The 19,491-nt window shown below is 39.0% G+C and overlaps 1 protein-coding gene across 1 annotated transcript in view; it reads right to left on the bottom strand.

Moving 5' to 3' along the window:
• The window catches only part of CA10 (carbonic anhydrase X), a 190,628-nt gene extending 171,399 nt beyond the window's left edge, over positions 1–19,229 (bottom strand). Inside the window, exon 1 of the mRNA XM_014949534.1 lies at positions 18,837–19,229. Within this exon, the coding sequence (XP_014805020.1) occupies positions 18,837–18,897 (61 nt within the window). The 5' untranslated portion in view covers positions 18,898–19,229. The remainder of the gene's footprint in view (positions 1–18,836) is intronic.
• Positions 19,230–19,491: the final 262 nt, after the last annotated feature.

Genomic DNA, 19,491 nt, shown 5'->3' with positions numbered 1-19,491 from the left:
ATCATAACTAATCACCTCTATGAGAGGGATCAGTAAGCTCATCTTTTAAAAGAGGCTGATAAAACAATGAAAGCAAAGTTTAAGTCCAAAGTTCAAAGAATGTATAATTTCCATCCTGTAAATAACAAGTAGAAAATCCTCTTGGGGCAGTGGGAACTAAAACTAACTGTTGCCCTTCTTCAGAACAGCTATGTTAGTTAAGGCACAAGGGAAAGGAGGCCCCATAAAACACTTGTAATATTTCAGCATCACCAGAGTTTAACCTGAGAAGGGTTTTACTGGAGAGCTTCCAACTCTGCCAGCTCCTTGTTACATAGTGGATTTTATTCTACAGCTGAAGACCTTCAAAATAACAAAAGCATGCAAGGGAAAAGTAGATAGACTTTTTGGCAGGAAGTCAATGTGCAAATACTAATGAAATAATCTCAGTAAGCAGTCAGACTTCTCAAAGGTCAACAGCTACATGGTGAAGAACTTTAGAGCATTTAAGTTATTAACAATTTTGCCTTCAAGGATTCTGACGGTTTCTGTGCTGTAATTTAAGGTTTTAAAAATAAATAAATAAATAACAATTTGATGACTGAGCAGTCAAGCTCTCTATACCTATCTCTGTGATTCTTCAGACAAAAAGACTGTCTTGTTCCTATGGAAGCCACCAACTGGATTCCTATCTATTTAAATAGGACCAGAACCAAAAGCAATTAGGAAAGTGGACTGTCATCAATGCTCTTTCTCATTTGTTTCTGGTGAAGTACACTATGAAACACCCAATCTCAGAGCTATCTGACATTGCCAGTATCCTCCTTGTTAGTCTATATTCTCATTCTTTTAGCCATTCCTCAGTCGTCTTCCAACCCTCACAACTCCCTTGCAACCAAATACTCTTTATCCCTCTTACTCGTCTACTCCTGTCCTTTTTGTCTCCTAACTCAGCCCTAGGGAATGGGTGCAAGCCATGACAGAGGTGAAAAGGAGGAGAAAATTACCCTCAGGAAAGAAAAGTGAATGACCTTAAACTGCCTAAGCTTTGAAATATCTTAGGTGAAAGTCACTTGCTGTCCCTGCAGTCCAGTTTGGGTAGAGTGAAAGTTAGTGGTGAAACCTTCAGCAGTTTTAATAGGTTCAGAGACTTCTGGGAGAATTAAGTGCAGCTTAGGCCTTTTAGTTACCCAGTGAAGCAGCTTCAGTTCTTGTTTGTATCACTTCAAATTATGGAGCACTGATAAATTTACTGCTTTGCACCTATATGGCTCAGGATCAGTCCTACTGTGCTACTGACAAATATAGTGTCAATGGCATGTTGGTAATTAATGACATATTTTCATACTTAAGGACACCACTTCTATTAGTTGTACATAAAAGAGCATTCTGTCCCACTCTTGATTGTATTACTTTTCATTTCTAAAGTTGGGAACTTAAAAATATATTCTTATTTTCTTGATGCTACTTTAGATGGCCCTTTCATTTTGCAAATCTCTATGAGTATAACATTTGCCTCTTGTAATCATAAGGAAAAAATGTGCATCTAAGGTAGGCAATCTTCTTGTCTATGCTCAGAAATTGTATTGGATAAATTTCAACTTGTTTTACTAAGTTCACTTCTGCCTGTTCCAAATAAATAATCTAAATTAATACAAACCAGGCTAATTTCATCTTACAAGTGTGTATACAGCTTTTTGTAACCCTTTATTGAAACTGATTTATTTAAAATCCCTTTTTATTTAGACTTTGCTTTTAGAACATGAAATATCCCTAGCCAACAGAAAATCAAAAATACAAATACAAAATACTAGGAGAGATTACTGAATTTCCTCTGCTCGCTGTACCCATTTAGACCATCTCAAACGCGGAAGGGCTGAAGTGCTTTTTTCTGTAAAAAATGGTAGGGTTAGATCTCCTTTTAACTTAATGTACTATCCACTTTTTAGCTTCTTCATCCCTAACACAGGTCAGCTATGAAAGAAATGTGAACTAAATCCTAACCTTCCATGAATCACGGAATCAACAGCAACGTAACCTGTCTCATCCAACACTTCACTAAAGAAAGTAAAAGCTTAAGAGAAACAAGATGGGAGCACCCTATTTCTGGCTATACTGATGTGTCTGGGATTGCTAGTCAGATCCCATCAGTTCCAATCTAAGTAATAAAGAAACCGAAATGAGAACTCTTATCTGCTAGATTTCTGCATCTCTCATCACCAATCTGAAACATAGGGGAAGTGAATTCCACACTGGCACAATGCCCTTTTGACTCACACATCAAAGCACTGCCTCTTCAGACAAAGATACATTCAAGTTGAGAAAGCCTAAAAGTAACATCTATATACCTTATCTATTTAAAGAGTGTCATCACTGCAGACAGGACAAAAAGAGCTAAGCATTATACAGAAAGTGATCTCAAGGAAAAGCAAAGGTACCTCAGATGACACATGTTAAATGGAAGTCGGAAATTAAGTGTTACAGATACATAGGTTTAATGTACAGCGTTAAGACTTTTATATAAAAGGGAAGAGCTGTTGACTATACAAAAGTGCAAATACAGAAAGTACGAAAGAAACACAGACATTTTTCTCAATCTGTGAAAAAGTGGCACATACCTGGACTTGGCTCAATTAGAAATATGTCACCAATGTCTCTGTAACTCTACTGCTATAGCACTGAAAACACACTGATAGTGGAAACTGCTCATGAATAGCACAGTAAGTTCCAAGCTTCTAAGCGCTTACTGCAGTAACATGGTCTGTTTTCCAACATCTTTGCAGTCCTTGGAGAGGTGTAGATGCAGATTTAATGAGCAATGCATACCATCTGTTAATATTGCCTTTAAGAGCAACTGAGAAAAAAACAGCAATACCAAGAGTGCAAGGGATGGCAGCAGCTTTAAAAAAATGGACCATCAATAATAGGGTTCTCTGTGTATGATCGCTGTAAAAACAAATCCCCAAAAATGAGCAGACTACATGTTTACTTTGCAAGTGTTAAAATATTTAAGTCAGTCTTAAACCTGGATAAGAACCATGCAATAAACATTCAGGTTAAGAGAGCTAGTGGGCATATCACTTGAATTACTTACAAAGCTAACCTACCAAAATCCCAGGACCTGCAGTACCCATGCTCTGGGCTACCTCCTTTCTTTAACAAACTGGAGCAGATCTTTTGAGTTGCACTGATTTATGTAAATTCAGGATCTGGCTACTTGTTACACTCAAGCCAAGCGGGTAAAAACTGCTATAATTCTAATAGAATAGCATTTCTCACTTACTCAATGGGGTTATAAATAACTACTTTGGATGCCAGACAGCGGATAGTCAAGTCCCTGGTCCCTAAAGTGTCTAAACAGAGAAAGCTAACCCTGACAGCACCATACATTTTCAGCTACTAGCTTGGGCAATTCAACTTAGCTCTACAAAGCCATTCAGGAGGCAGTCACGAATGCATTATATGGATACAGAGAGACTACTTGGTGTCTCTCCACTCTACAAATGGTTGATTTGTTTGAGATGTGAACCTCATTAGGTAGGAAGAGCTGCTCAGTGGTTGGCCTGAGTGCTAGCCAAAGATCAGGCTACTGTTTTCCACCCTACCATGGACCTAGAATTCAGACCCAGGTCTAAATCCCTTGCAACATGCATTTGAAGCTTCAAAGCCTGTCTTTGAAGCTGCAAACATTAATTCCCTTATGTTATGAGTTTAATGAGTCTCTAGTTCTCACAAATTAGCCTTCTATAGAACATGACCTGAGAACAAGCCTCGTGTTTAGCTGGTATCAGGTATTACTATCATAAATACCAAAGAGGTCACTTTTTCCTCTCAGTTTCACAATAACTATTCTTATTGATCTATTTACCTCAGTAAGTGTGACTTGTTTTCACTTAGATGGTGAACTCTGATTTCCTGTGCAAGGAAGTACAAGGACTGTTATTCCTTATAGCTGCCGGGACAATAACTTAATCTTTTTCATCCAGTCATATACATTTCAGTCTAATATTTTCTTCTTCCTCAAGAGAGCTTTGAGAAATCGCCAAAAATCCATTTAAATACTTCAGGTTTACTTCCATAGTCCCAGTTTTATTTGAACACAATATTAAATCTGGAGGAAAAGAAATAACTGGAGGTCCATAGTTTGCATGATGAGTTATCTTTGGCCTACTTTATCCTACATAGCTTTGTGACAAGAACAGATGTAAAAGCTCTTTGCAGTCCTTAATCAAGATATACTATTACTGAGATAACCAGAAGGCAAAAGAATAAGCCAAGTCACCAGGGTTCAGAAACGGAGATGGTTGCATGAAATAAAGGGGTTTTTTTTAATCACTAGAATTCCCTGACAAAGTTCTAAGTCAATTATAAAGTTAAATCCACGTTACCTTGCTGTATGTTAGTATAAACATGTAGAATACTTTTGTAGTAATTTAGTAAGTCATAAAATGTTGTGATATACTGATCCTTTAAATCTGAAATGCATTATTTTTCAATTATTTTAATGGGTTGTTAATTTATACAAATTACAAATACAGCCTAGTCTCCTCACAGATTAATGCAAGTGCAGTTAAAATGCAAAAGTGTACTTGCCTATGATATCTAAACCTTGTGTGGTGAACACAAAACCAAAAAAATTTCTGCTTGTTTTCAGTATATAATGATAGGAATCAAAAACACATTCAGAGGAAGACATAAATAAATGATAATTTAAGAATGCTTCCCTATGAAAGAGGTAGTCATATTGCAGTTTAAACAAGCACCAAAACCTAATTCTTTAGAGCTAGACTGTTGTCATTAGGTATTCAATCAAAACCAATTTCTTCTTCTGTATGTCATGTAGACATTGCATATGTCCACATCAGTCTGGCAGACACCAGGTACTCAACTTCTTTCATCAAAGAAAATATTTTTTAAAAATAATGTCTTTTCATTCCTCTAGAACTAAAAATCAAACTCTTTTTTTTTTAATTACACTTTTAGAATAGAGTATTTCACAAAATTACAAACACCTGAAAGCCAAAACAGTTCCAATTTGCAACCTTAAGCACAGATGTGGTAAATTGGGCCTAAAACACTTATGAGAGGGGCTCCATCCTCTCCTTGCCTAATTTAAAGCTATCCATTCAGATTAAATGTCCCCAGGACTCTCCCAGCCACAATAACAGTCTGATTTCTTCCACATGCTATTCCCTCTCCCCTAACTCCTGTCTCTCCCATACTGTTAAAACTCTCTTCATGCATCTTGTTTACAGATCCCTGCTGAAACCCACAACTGCACTGTTGTGCCCAAAGTTTCCTCATGTCTCAGTAGATGGATGAACTGTTTCCTCATTTCGATTAATGCAAGTGCAGTTAAAATGCAAAAGTGTACTTGCCTATGATATCTAAACCTTGTGTGGTGAACACAAAACCAAAAAAATTTCTGCTTGTTTTCAGTATATAATGATAGGAATCAAAAACACATTCAGAGGAAGACATAAATAAATGATAATTTAAGAATGCTTCCCTATGAAAGAGGTAGTCATATTGCAGTTTAAACAAGCACCAAAACCTAATTCTTTAGAGCTAGACTGTTGTCATTAGGTATTCAATCAAAACCAATTTCTTCTTCTGTATGTCATGTAGACATTGCATATGTCCACATCAGTCTGGCAGACACCAGGTACTCAACTTCTTTCATCAAAGAAAATATTTTTTAAAAATAATGTCTTTTCATTCCTCTAGAACTAAAAATCAAACTCTTTTTTTTTTAATTACACTTTTAGAATAGAGTATTTCACAAAATTACAAACACCTGAAAGCCAAAACAGTTCCAATTTGCAACCTTAAGCACAGATGTGGTAAATTGGGCCTAAAACACTTATGAGAGGGGCTCCATCCTCTCCTTGCCTAATTTAAAGCTATCCATTCAGATTAAATGTCCCCAGGACTCTCCCAGCCACAATAACAGTCTGATTTCTTCCACATGCTATTCCCTCTCCCCTAACTCCTGTCTCTCCCATACTGTTAAAACTCTCTTCATGCATCTTGTTTACAGATCCCTGCTGAAACCCACAACTGCACTGTTGTGCCCAAAGTTTCCTCATGTCTCAGTAGATGGATGAACTGTTTCCTCATTTCTTTCTTTTTTTTTTTTTTTCCCACATTGTTCTTCACCTGGTGAAAACTACTTACACCTGCACAGAAGTTACTAACTGTGCTCCATCTCTGGGAATAGCCCTGAGCCCTAATACTTCAAATACTGCTCTAGTTTAGAAAATGTAATTTCCCAAAAGCTTGGAATGGCCATTTCTCTTTTGGCCATGTCTCCAAATGTCAGTAAAGCCCACTTCAGGTGACAACCACCACTGTTAATGGCAGGCAGACTGAAGGGAGATAGTGACTATTTTGACAGTTAGGGACATCAGCCACCATTTGTAACAAGGAAGTGAAAACAAGATTTAATTTCTGTTGTTCTTATTTGAGTTTCTCCTAATGCCAACTCATATCTAAGCATAGTAAAGCTTTCTTCATCCACATTAATTTAAAGTGATACACACTTTTACTGTGCTATAGAATAGTATAAATAAAAAAGTATAAAGTTCATTTCCATTCAAGAACAGCCAAGATCACTGTCTCAAAGAGCAATAAATAATAGGATACTGCTAACACCAAACATCAAGAAAGATAGTTAAAACCATTACAAATCCATATCTCTCAGTAACTTCACAATCTATAGGTTCAGTCAATTTAAAAGATCTAGGAACAGGGGTTTAGTGGATTAGTAACAACAGACCATTAATCTCTGCAGCCTCAATTTTAATCCAGCAATGACCAAAGTGATTGAAAATCATTCTGACCACATGACTAGTAAAGCTCCTAAGCACAATTCTCTCACATACCTGAATCCCAGCAGCAGAGGTCACGGTATGTTTCTAATGGGACTATTTACCAAGAGACCTCTGCTTAACACTTAACAAAACTCAACGCCAACATTTTTGGCAGAGTAATTCCAGTGCATGCTACCTCTGTGAACTAAGATCTGATTTGAAGATTTTATTTTACACTTTATTTCAGCCTATATTAGCAAAGCTTGCTTTTGTCCCTGGCAAAATATCTACAACAAACTTGTGTAAAACAAATACGTTTTAAATAAACGTGTAGGAATTGATGACTGTCATTCCAAGCAAATGCCAGGAGATTATTTCTGTACAGTTTATATAATACCAGTGGAAGTTATATCCAAAACACTTTAAGAGTTTTAAAAATAATGCAATAGTATTATGTCATATACTCTGGTTTTATACATAAGAATGCTGTCTCAAAGATTTTAAGTTCTAGAGTATTCAGGGACTAGAAGCAATTCTTAGGTGTCCAGTAATGTGATGATATTGTGTGATCAAGACACACTTCATCATTTGGTCCTCCACAACAGTTATCAGGATATCAGCAAACAAATCATTGAAAGGGACACCTTCCAAAAAGGACTGAAATTCAACTGTTATTTGCTGTGGTCTGAAATCTGAATCACAGGTTGTTTTTCAGGAGCATCAAAAGGAAGATGCTAACTACCTTGTCAGATATGCTCTTTAATTACTGCGAAGTAAGTAAGTATTTAAAAACATAAAAACACAGTAGATGCAGGAGGTCTTAGTCACATAAAGTAAGGAACTGAAAACGGAAGAGTTAAAAGCATGAGTCAGGAGAATTATTTGCTGCTGTTTGTGAAGCATCAAGTAGAGCCAAAGCAGGACAACAGCTGGAGGAGAGAAAGGAGAAAGTTTGCAGGCTCCGCACCTTTGGTACAAATACCCAAATGTGATGTAAATGTACTGTAGAGCTTTGTTCAGCCATTTTTATAAATAGTGCAATACTTAGATAAACTTTCTTGCCCACAGTAGAAATGTATCCATAATTCCATATATGAAGCCTTACCTCATTTAAAAAGTGAGGAATTTTCCTACTGATACATATTGAATATGCTACCACCTTCTCTCAGCAGTAGAGAGGCTTGTTTTGGTCCCAGACAGAAGGACAGACAGAACCTCAAGTATTTTTATATATCTCCCACAAGAAGTTTACTATATCAGTCTGGCTAAACTCTGCTTATGCAATCTGGACTGTGCCAGCTGCTTGCACAAAACTGGCAGGAGGTTTCCCAAGCACCACTGTTGGCACCACCTGGTATTGTGGGTCTTCCCTCATCACACAACATGGCTGTGCCACTGTCTCCCTGCCAGCCATGCCTCACAGCCCCGGTCTCTACACAGGATGTCCTCTTTATAGCAGAAAATGATGTCTGATCAAAATAAAATTAATATTTGTGCTGGTAAAAAAGTGGAACAGAAATTCACATATGAAAAGCATTGTGTATTACCACTCACCTCTTGTTATTTCCCTTTTTAGTTCTTTGGGTTTGTTTACTGTAGTCCAGGGGAAATCTGTTTACTATTGTGAAAAACATGTCTGTTTCATTCAGGGCATCCATAAAGTGAGAATTAACAAATTACAATCCATATTAATTTAATTCTGATTGTACATTTTCTCTTGCTGTGTTAGTCATACTAGAAAAATCCATATCTTCACTTTATCACACAAGGAACTGATATGCTTTTCCTGGATAAAAAACTATTTTCTACACAATTGTATAATTTAATCAGAGATTATGAAAATTTCTGCTCATTTTAGCTGGACTTTTCCAAAACCTTTGTATTATTCATGCATTACACCACTGCTACTCCTTGCTTCAGCACAGCACTTAAGCACATCCTTAATCTAAGTTGTTTTATACAATTAAATATTAAGACTCAGATACAGCAAAACATTTAAGCCTGTCTTTTAAATTTTGTGTTTTGCTGAATTTGTGTATTAATGTATCACAATAAAATCTAAACATGGTGACTAAGTTTTAGGCTTGCAAGTATGAAAACAAACTCATGCTACCTAATAAAAATAAATCATACTATTTATTACTCTGTTTTGCATCCTGTTCCACAGTGAGCTAAATACCTGTGACTCTAGAGCAAAGGCACAATTACAGACTGGCAAAGATGAATTGTTAACAACTTGGAGAGAGAGCCAGGGGGGCTACTGAAGATAAAAATTATGCATCTGCAGATAACTTTAAATCTCACTTGCAATTACTAACTGCCACATAGTACCCTCAGGATCATCTGGGCAAATGAGGGGAGACTGTGGAGTCCTTGTAGATTACTTTGTTTTCCAGCAGGCACAAAAACATACTATAACAATAAGATAACGCTTATAAATATGAATGTGAACCAAAAAAACCACAAACAGTGAAGACAGGTGAATATACCAGAAAATAAAAAAGTTTGAGTTACAGACACCATGGGCAAAATGCCCTGAGGTGACGATTTCACCCCCCAAAATATATTCACATATGCGTATGCAGCATATCCAACAACTGCAGCAGTATGTAAAGGAACCTGTTGGTCTGCTGAGGGAGCAAATTTCAAAGAGAAAATTTAGGGCCAAAACTTCTGGTGCCCTCAACTTTCTATTGTCACCTTACATTTGGGCCACATGGGTGCAAAACATGAAGTGCTGCACTTTGAGGAATCTATTTGTTACTTAGTGTCACAATAAAAACAAAGAGGCCAAGTGAATGAATGTTAGTAATTTAGCAGAATTTAAACCACGTGTTTATGGAAGAACCTTGCATGGGTCCGCATTTTACCTTAGTACCACACTAACTCCTGGAAATCAATGTAATTTAAACTCTTAATTGATGGAATTCTTAAATATACTATAATTATACCTCATGGTAACTTCACTGCTATTATTATGAGGATTAAAAATACCTTGTGATACACAGGGCAGAGAGAGAAGGAGGGATCCAGCCTCTGAGGGGATATACTAGGCGCCATTTTGTGACCCTTCACTCCTGGGGCAGCCACAGAAGTTTAAACACTGAGGATAGATCTAGCTGAAGAAAACTGCCAGAAGCCAAGCATCAAGGGAGCAGAAATGACCACAAACTCACTGCTCAGCTGGGCTTCAAGTTCTAGAGGTTTAAAAATGTTTATGTTTCTTGGGGCCAGACTGCCAGGTTTCATCGTCCACTGAATTCATCGAGTGTGTCCAGCTGCAGCCCTCTCCCCTCCAGTCAGGAATCGACAGGCAGTGTTAGCACATAGCTCACAGAAACTGTTTCCAGGAAGATGTTTCTAGGAGTTTGCAAGGGCAGGCAGTGCCACAAATGCGGTCACCTTCTTGTGGGGCACAGCCTCTCAGTCCCCCCACTTGAGGAGCAGGTGCAGGGAGAGCCATGCAGGTCAGCCACCCTCCTGCCATCACCAGGCATGTCTGTGGTGAGGAAAGACATCCTCGGCGAGGAGGTAGGTCCGGGGTCAAGCTTGGTAGTCCAGTCAGTGAGGTGAGGACAGCAGGGAACGAGGCTGAGGGCTGGCGAGGGGCTGAGGTTAAAGGCAGCTCAGAGCTGCTGAGGCACCAGACATGGCTTCTCACAGTTCTCTCCACAGCCTGATCCGAGGCTACTCAGCTGTGTAGGATCAGAGCTGATATGAACAAAGCAGCCAGAGTCTGGGAGCTGGGGATGAGGTCGCAGAGCCTGTGGGCTCATCCCAGGGCCTGTCACTGCCTTCCCTCCTGACCCTGGCACCATGGAGGCCTCATGCTCCCTCATTTCAGTGAGGCAATTCAGTGTCATACCCTGACCAGAAACAAGGTGTGAGAGTAATCCTAGTGCTACAAGGCAGAAATGAGAGTGAAAGTGGACTGTAATTACTTAAATTGGTGCTAGGAGACATTTCACATGACATTTTACCTCAGTTTCTCCATCTGTGAAAGTGTGGCCAACACTGTATGTTCACTGCAAACTGTTCCAAGCTCTGCCACTGCAATTCATCTTTTTTTATTCTTTTTGACTGAAATACAACACAGTTCTTCTCATTCATACCTTCCATTCTCAGAAAATCCAGACTGCACAATCCCATTCGGAGAAATCTCCTGTCAATAGATCCTCACACACTCCCGAGCAGCAGGACTAGGGCCAGCCTAGGGTGAATCAAACACAGTTTCTTTCCAACAGCAGCCCTTCCATTCCGTAACTGCAGCTTCCCACATGGGAAATAAGACAACTCAGCTGCAAAGGGTATGGCTTTACACCTATGTATGAACAAATACCTCATTTTCCATAAAATTTCACTTTCAGGGGACATTACTAAAGTATTGTTATCCTTTTCTGCCAGCTAGCACAAATCTTCACCACTACGTTTTTCCTAGAAAGTTTCTTTTCTCTGCCATGATGGCAAACAAATTAATGCTCTTTCTAGTGGCCCGAGTATGTCACCTTCCAAACAAAATTCAGCTGTGGCAGTAGCAATGCTTCCTGATCCGGTCCTTCAGCTACCCCACCACCATCCTACTGCACGTACAGCAATCAATAGGCAGGGTTTGCTGGAGGGCACGGTCATTCAAACTTTACTTCAAACGGTGCAGTTTTCCATAGTCACACATACCTTTCTCTATTACTCATCTTTTTATTTTAGCATTAATAAGGTAAATTCTGTAGGAGTCTTGCTGTGCTAATCTTTCTACCTATGGCAGAACAGTAAAACACCATTCTGATGACTATTCTTGAAGCAGAACAAGGCACTATAGTAGTTAACAGTGGGAAAGAACTTAAATTGGAAACAACCCACAAAACTGACAAGAAGATGATTTTTCAAAAACCATGTTTCCGTCTAAATACATCTACTCAAACACTACTTCCAAAAGCTAGAGATGTCAACACATTTAGAGGGTAAAAAAAAAGGATAACGTTGCTTAGCTTCCTCCTCCCTGCATGTGCTTAGAAGCCACTTTGGACCAGCCAGTGCACAACTCTATCTGTTCCATACTTAAAAGCCAGATGACAAACACACAGTATTCTGATCTTGATCAAGTTAAGCTCTGATGATAAAGGGAGAAAGAAAGAATGTCAAAATGAACAGGTAACGTGACCTTATCTCTGTAGTTATATTAGTATCTTATTTTGGTATATTTAGTATCAAAAAGTACATTCTAATTAGTTACTTGTGAATTACAGCTGCTGTGATATTTTTCTGGCAATAATAGAACAAAAAATAGAACTGCGGGGCATTTAAGTTTAATACTAATTTTACTACAGAAATACAAATGTTACAGATACATGAATTTAAACCAGAAATGTTTTCATATGGGAAAATACATCGAACAATGACAGCATTTATTTTCTTCAGTTCTGGCCATTGCTTTCAGTATCCTATGTAGCTGGGAAGTATCACCTTCCGTTTATCAAGTTCAGTAAAAGAAAATTAAGTATTTCAGGGCTGTACTACTGCCAGGCTGTACGTGGCACTCCACAAGAGCACAGAGACCAGCCATCTAAAGCTTTTCTCATTGTCAAGCTTTAACTTTTTGCAATTTGTAAGGCCCAAATCTCAACAATAAAGCCATTTATAACATTCTCAGAGCTCCAAGGTCTTTTAGGGTGGGTGTAAATATAGGTTTCCTTATGCCTTCTTACCTCAACTGCCAACTGCTAAGCACTGCATGAAAGTGTTTCCCATATTGGGAAATAGGAAGTTTACACTTATGGGCACCTATGGGCTTTTGAGGCATCCAGTACTTATCATTAACAGAAAGGGTACTATACTACGTGGAATATAGGTCTAAAATGTTTCAGTCCTCTATTTTTTTGACAATAATAACTTGCTATTTTGTCTTCAAGAAATTTCATTAAAAGATCTTTGACAGCTTCTTAATCATCAATGGTTAAACCAGCAATAAAATATTTTCTACTACTTTGAATTTAACTGTAAACAGGTTGGGCTGCAAATTCTCCTAAATGCCATAGTGTTATCCTTTAAAAAAAATTATTTCCTATTTATTTACCACTAATGTCTCAACTTATCTACCACAATGGAATTTTTTTTTCCACTAATTGATATTCTCCACTGTATGGACAGGCACTTTTGCACTGCCTGATGGCTTTACAATGGAAATGCAGTCACACTATACAGTGTTGCCTGCAAGCAAGTAATTTAAAGTTTGATTCCTATTTTCTGTTCCTTCCAACATGATGTATAGTTAAGATAAAAACAAGATAGGAACAAAATAACACTTATCACAGTATGTCAGTGTTGTCCATAACTAACTGTCATCTAGTTTTGTCTGCTGCTTGAGCTGGTAACGAGATAATGACAAAACAGTTTTATATAGCCTTCTATTAACAGCCCAGATGGGCCAATCATCCACTTCAGTCTTTGCCATGTTAAGTTTAACCATAAACAATCAGTGTCGATGACAACAGCAGCTTCCTCCTTAGCTAAATTGCAACCTTTCAACCAAGAAAGAAAGCGATACTTTGACCAACAGCAACAAATAAGCAAAACAGCCTTTTCGGGTAAGCAGGAATTCCATGTTCATTGGTATATAAGGAATATTCATAATGCAAATGGAAATCCATTTCAGTTCTTACTGAATTTAAAATCTAGCTGTTGTAGACTTAAAAACCAAAACCTCTTCAAGAACATCAAGAGCAAAACTTCTCTATAACATCAGTTGTATCTTAAAGACTACCCTTAAATTAAGAGTGCTCATTTGAGTTGAGGTTTTATGTCTGTTTTTAATAATTTTGTCTTGGAGGCTTGGCATCTAGTTCAATTGCATTAACAATGAGGCAACACAAGGCAAAGAGGTCCCTTTGAAAACTGGGTATCTTCATCACTGACATTTGGAAAATAGCTAAGCATAATATGTGCAAAACTATTCATAAACGTTCCTTTCTACTACCTTTACATAAGCTAAAAATATGTATGTTATTTTGGCACTTTAGCGCTTATCTGGTCACGCTCTAGCTATAAAACTAACAATAAAAATAGAATTATAAAAAATACAGGACACACACAGAGAAAAAAAAAAAAAAAAGTAAAGCAGACATTTATAGGAGACTACAAGGCTATTTCCATAGAATTTTAAAGCAGAAACATCTTCACACCTTTTGAAAAGGCGGCAACATCTCTGAAGTGAGAAAGCATTCAAGCGCTAAGGAACTGAGAGTCTTTGGATCCAACATATGGCCTCCATCCTGTGTTTGAATGTGAACAGGAGGATTGAATCCACGTGGATTTTCAGTAACATCAACAAACTCAATGCAGGCATGAAGGTTTGCCCACACACATGAAGCTGTGGAGATGGGACAAAGCAGAAAGGAATACTATAATGGATTGGATGCCAAAAGCTCCAAGTTACCAGATGCACCAGGCTGCAGGTTATACCTTCCTACATGCCTAGAGATTATTTTCATATATATGTATATCTGTGCTATGAATAATTCCTTCCCCTTGGATATTACATTCTTACTTAACAAACGTGCCACAAAAAGCTATTTCTCTGGCACTATTTGAGAATAATTAACTTGTTTTCAACATTTTTGTCCTAACATAACAATGAACCATTCACTGCTAGCTACTTATGGACATTAGAGCCTTGATATTCTTCTCTTCTACACGACTACTTTAGCTTGATTTACCTCAGGTTGTACAATGCTAAGAGAAGAAGAGTTATCAGACTTTACAGACCATCATTCAACAGATAATTCAAGCCCTGGCATAATTTAGAGTTCCTGTAGGATAACTCTATGTTATGCCAGGTAATAAGAGCTCAGAGACTGCAGAAGCAGCAAGACAGAAAATGAAGTGCAACAGTGCTCCAAATACACCCTTAGCCCTCAGTGCCTGGAGACAGTACATCAGATGCTCAATACACAGTGGAATTCCTGATACGTAGGATTTTTTCATACCATCTCAGTTGTTCATGATACATGATTTATGACCCCTCTGTGCTGCAAAATAGACCAAAGAAGTTACAGCATAGGAGGGATCTGCCCCTACATGACTTGAGGAGAACAGCAAAGGATGAAAATACTTCCAAATAATGAGAGCTGTAGAACTTGCATGCATTTTAACCATATGAGTTCCTGCAAACCAAAACAATAAGAGGTAATACATCAATTCACAGGAAGCCATGAAGATGTTAAACATGCAGGTTCTATAAATCATTTTGTTGATGAACAGAAAATATTCATAGAAAACTTCTTAATCAATGCCCATGACAGTAGCATTTCCTTATTTAAATGAAGTATCCTGTGAGGGTTTGAAAACAGCATCTGATTTTTTTTTTTTTTAAATTGATTGTTAATAAGTAGAGTGACCAAAAAAAAAATGCTCATGGCTTATACAAATGACTATGCAAGCAAAGGTGGCAGCCATTATGGGATCAACAACATCCCACCTGAGAACAGCGATGCTAATTCATCTTTGGTAGTATTCTTACCCAGGAAGGAAATTTTAGCCATCATACCAACACCACATCCAGTTTCTACATAAACAGTATAATCCCTGTGCCACGATTATCTGCATCTTCAAAGGAACAACAACCAGAGAGCTCTCATTTCAGCATTCTATCTACAGGACATCTTCACTTCCACTACCCTGTGTTCCTTCTATGCTGTAGAATCATTAAAAGGAACAAAACCTCAGAAGTCATAATACAAATCATGACTGTTTTTCCTCAGAGACTACAACTCAAAGGAATAAATATGCATCCTGACTTAGAAGGAAAGAGAGGGCTTTCATTTCTTTCTAAAGGACAGAAATTGTTTTCGTGGTCCTTCAATCTGTTCTTATTTCTCATCTGCATCTGCACAAAGAAACTAGATTCTCCTTTCAAACAAGCAATTTGAAGTAGCAAAAGCCTTAATTCAGTCTGCCAAGAAAACAAAAATATTCAGTTTACGAAGTTCACAGATAAATACTTTCCCAAACACAAGGGCTAGTAATTAAAAAAAAAAAATAAAAATCCCAAATCTCAGTATCTTTCTTCAAAACCCATCAATCTTGTACACAGATAACTGACTGATAAAAAAAATGTTAGGCATAAAATATTTTGAAAATACATATGCCTCTTTTTAATAGATGAAATATACTTTCTTTATACTGTCTCACAAAAACTCATGCATGAGACACCAATTGTATAACGTCATTATTTATTTTAATTAGAAACACAGCATAAGTGCTACACTCAGCATAATTTATATTTGAACATCATGTAAGTCCACAGCAAAAGACAATGTGATATAACATTGAACCTATGTTTAATAAATAAGTTTACTAATAATGATAAACTAACTAGTCTATTCAGTTTAGTGACTGACATCATCCCTTTGAACAGCAGCCCTTAATAGGCCCTAATCCAAATAAGCACTGGAATTAGTAGGAGGGCCATCACAGGTTTGAACAGACAGTGAATCAAACGTTTGCTAATGTTCAGGAAAAATCCATGCACGGAAGAGCAGTCTTGTCTCTTCATTGCTGAAACAACTGACTTAGTAAGAAAAAAAAGAAAAAAAAAAAAAAGAAAAAAAAAAAAAAGAAAAAAAAAAAAAAGAAAAAAAAAAAAAAGAAAAAAAAAAAAAAGAAAAAAAAAAAAAAGAAAAAAAAAAAAAAGAAAAAAAAAAAAAAGAAAAAAAAAAAAAGAAAAGAAGAAAAATTAATACTACCACATTCTTTAACTGACATCCCTGTAATTTGCAGCAGTGTGCTCAACTAGTGGTTTTTTTAAGTAACATGTTGAATGAACGACTAGTGCTGAAGTGCTAAAAATACAGTTTCTGAAATCCAGTCTTGAGGCAAACCTTAACAAGCTTCATTACACCGTCTCTTACTTACACTGTTATCCAGACAGCCCAGCTAGATAATACACTACAAAATATAGTGTAAAAAGGATGACAGAAGAAAGATATAAAGTATTAGTGCCAGTCAGATATCTACTGATCTTAATCCTTTTTACCAAGATGTCAAAAAATCCCTAGGAAGACAAAAAAAAAAAAAAAAAAGAAAAAAAGCTACATGCATGCACACAGCCTCTACGTGGTTAAAATTAATTATTTGAAACCACAGCTTTAACCATGTAGCAAAAACACCTCACCATTCACTTTTTCATTTTATTCCCCAAAGAAAAGAATAAAAAAAGAGAAAAAAAAACCAAAAAACAAAAACCCCAGAGATGGGTATCAGTCAGTTCTTAGTGCTAGAGGGAGATGGAGAGCGATGAGATCCCCTGCAGGACTGATCCCACTATCAATTTCAGAAGCCTGGGTTCCAATCTCTGAAGATGAGGAAAGGAGGGGGAGCAGATTAGGAAACACTGGCAGCTAAATGCGTGGCATAAGGACCAGCACAGAATGGGACAGCTTCTTTCTGTCTCAGGATATTACTTGCAGAATGGCCAAGAAAGCGATGAGCTTCATTTTTCCATTCTCGCTGTGGTACTTAAAGAAGTGCCTAATTTGAGGAGAACTGGACAGGTGGCATATCACGCTGAGCTAAATAGATAAGTGTGAGATTTAAATGACAAGAGGCAGCAGGTTTTGCTGTTTTAAAGAGCAAGAGAGTGAATTATTCCAACGGTACCAATGGGCACAAGTGGAAGGTCAGCCTGAGGTGCTGCCAGTGTCACCCGGATGCCTGGTAGCAGATGGTGCTAGTCTGTAGGGATAAAAGAAGGGCTGACGTACGCCGTGGGCCGATAGCAACACTATTTGCTCAGGAATAAAAAAAATTGGGGGCAGGTGCAGGCAATACAAATTAAAATAGATGCAGCCACCCCAAATGTCAGTGTTAAGTGTCGCCAGTCCAAGGGATGTAAGCGTGGATCAGTCAGGAGGTGCTGCAGAAAGCGCAGTGGGGGCAGGCATTGCCAGGGTGAGACACTGCAGGGGCTGCTGGCTGGCTGGGGGTGGCCCAGGCCAATCTCCACATGGTCCCAAGGGAGCTTTGGAGCTCCCTCTGCCTACACACCTCCAGGGTGGACACTAAGATGTCCACCAAAATCCTCTACCTCCTCCCTGCAGTGCCTTGCCTGTGTTGCTTGCGTTCCCATTTCCGGACTTATGCAATGACTTGAGGGCAGAAGCAGCCTGCAGAGAAGTGGAACAGCAGGAGATGCAGGCAGCCCGGATCCCCATGGGGCTCCCTGAAGTGTCCCAAACTAGAAAACTGGCCACCTCCCCACTCCTGCCTCCTGCAACATAATTATTCCAGCATGACTGACATGACAAATTAACAAGGCAGCCAGGGCTTTTGCAGTAGAAGGGAGTGTTTTCCCCGAGAATAAATTGTTCCAATCCTTTACGCTAGACACCCGACCGTGCCTATTCATTAATTGGACAAGCTCTGGTGACAACTGAAATTACCCGACTTCTACATAGTGGAGGGGAGAGAGATCTTTGCAAGCTTAAAACGAGAAGCCTAAAGCTGGAATCCCAGCCATCAAGGAGGTCTTTGGATGGGGCTATTTTTATTTTTTTTTATATTCACTTTCAGAGCACAGCCACAGTAAAGCTCCGTTTAAAAGCAGAGGCACGTTCTCAAGTGTCATTGCTCCCTTTGCAGACCCTGAACTGTGGCACCAGGACACGACAACTCCGTCAATGAACCGCAGCCCTTTTAAGATCCGCAGATCAGCTGAGTTTAAGAACTTCAGGAGCTATGAAATTCTGGGATTACTGCAATGTTGTGATTAATTATCACTATCAGGTACATTATGAATTATAAGCATCTGCTTAATCAGTACACTCTGATTATTTATTGCAACCAATTACTACACAGAATTAAGAGGGGGCGATTGATGGTTGTTGATTTCTGTCACGACCCACTCGCAATACATCGTTCACATATTTTTCAGCTGATATTTTGATTTGGATTTAACTGTACCCTCTTGCCCCTCGCTAAGGGGGAGCCTGGGAACCCTGTACAGTATTTCTCCCCTCTTCCCTCCCCCCTGCCCTCTCTGTGCTAGCCGCGTACCTGAAATGCAGACGATGAAATTCGCTTGCAGAAGAAAAAGCACCTCCCAAACAATTTCCATCCTCCGATTCTCATGCCAAGTGCATCCCTCGGCGAAAAAAAATAAGAAAGATCAATATCGCAGTTTGAACGATCCCAGCAAATTTCCTTTCGGACTTGCAGACTGTATTCCCCAGATGTGCTGACAACACATGTCCGAGCTCTCTCTCTCCACGGCTCAAGTGAGATCCCTTCCCTTCCTTCGCCCTCCAAAAAAGACCACGAAGCCAACTGCCAGCACCGGGCTCTTCCTCCACGAGTGAGAAAAAAATCCACCAGATTTCCCAACAAGACATAGACAACAAACCCCAACTGGTCCGGTCCGGAGAGTCTCTATTCCAGGGCGGCCGGGTGGGCAGGCGGCGGAGGGAGGGGGTTTCCTCTCCTGCTGCTACAAAATGAGCGGAAAGAGATTAATACCCGCTGCAACGCATCCCCCCCGCCGCCCTCTCTCCGCCCCGCATGCTACCGCACCTCCGCGGCGCGGAGCACGTAGGAGCCGGCTCCCTCCAGCCCTGCCGGGGTTTCTGCAATCCCCGGCGAGCCGCGGCGGCTTTCCGCCAGGCGACTGCAGGGGTCGTTCTTGCCCCGCGCACGGAGCTGCCCTTCCCCGGCC

The sequence above is a fragment of the Calidris pugnax genome, unplaced genomic scaffold, assembly GCF_001431845.1.
Source record: "Calidris pugnax isolate Ruff unplaced genomic scaffold, ASM143184v1 scaffold9, whole genome shotgun sequence".
Lineage (NCBI taxonomy): Eukaryota > Metazoa > Chordata > Aves > Charadriiformes > Scolopacidae > Calidris > Calidris pugnax.
The sequence above is the reverse complement of the archived record's forward strand: the minus strand, read 5'-3'. Positions and strand labels throughout refer to the sequence as shown.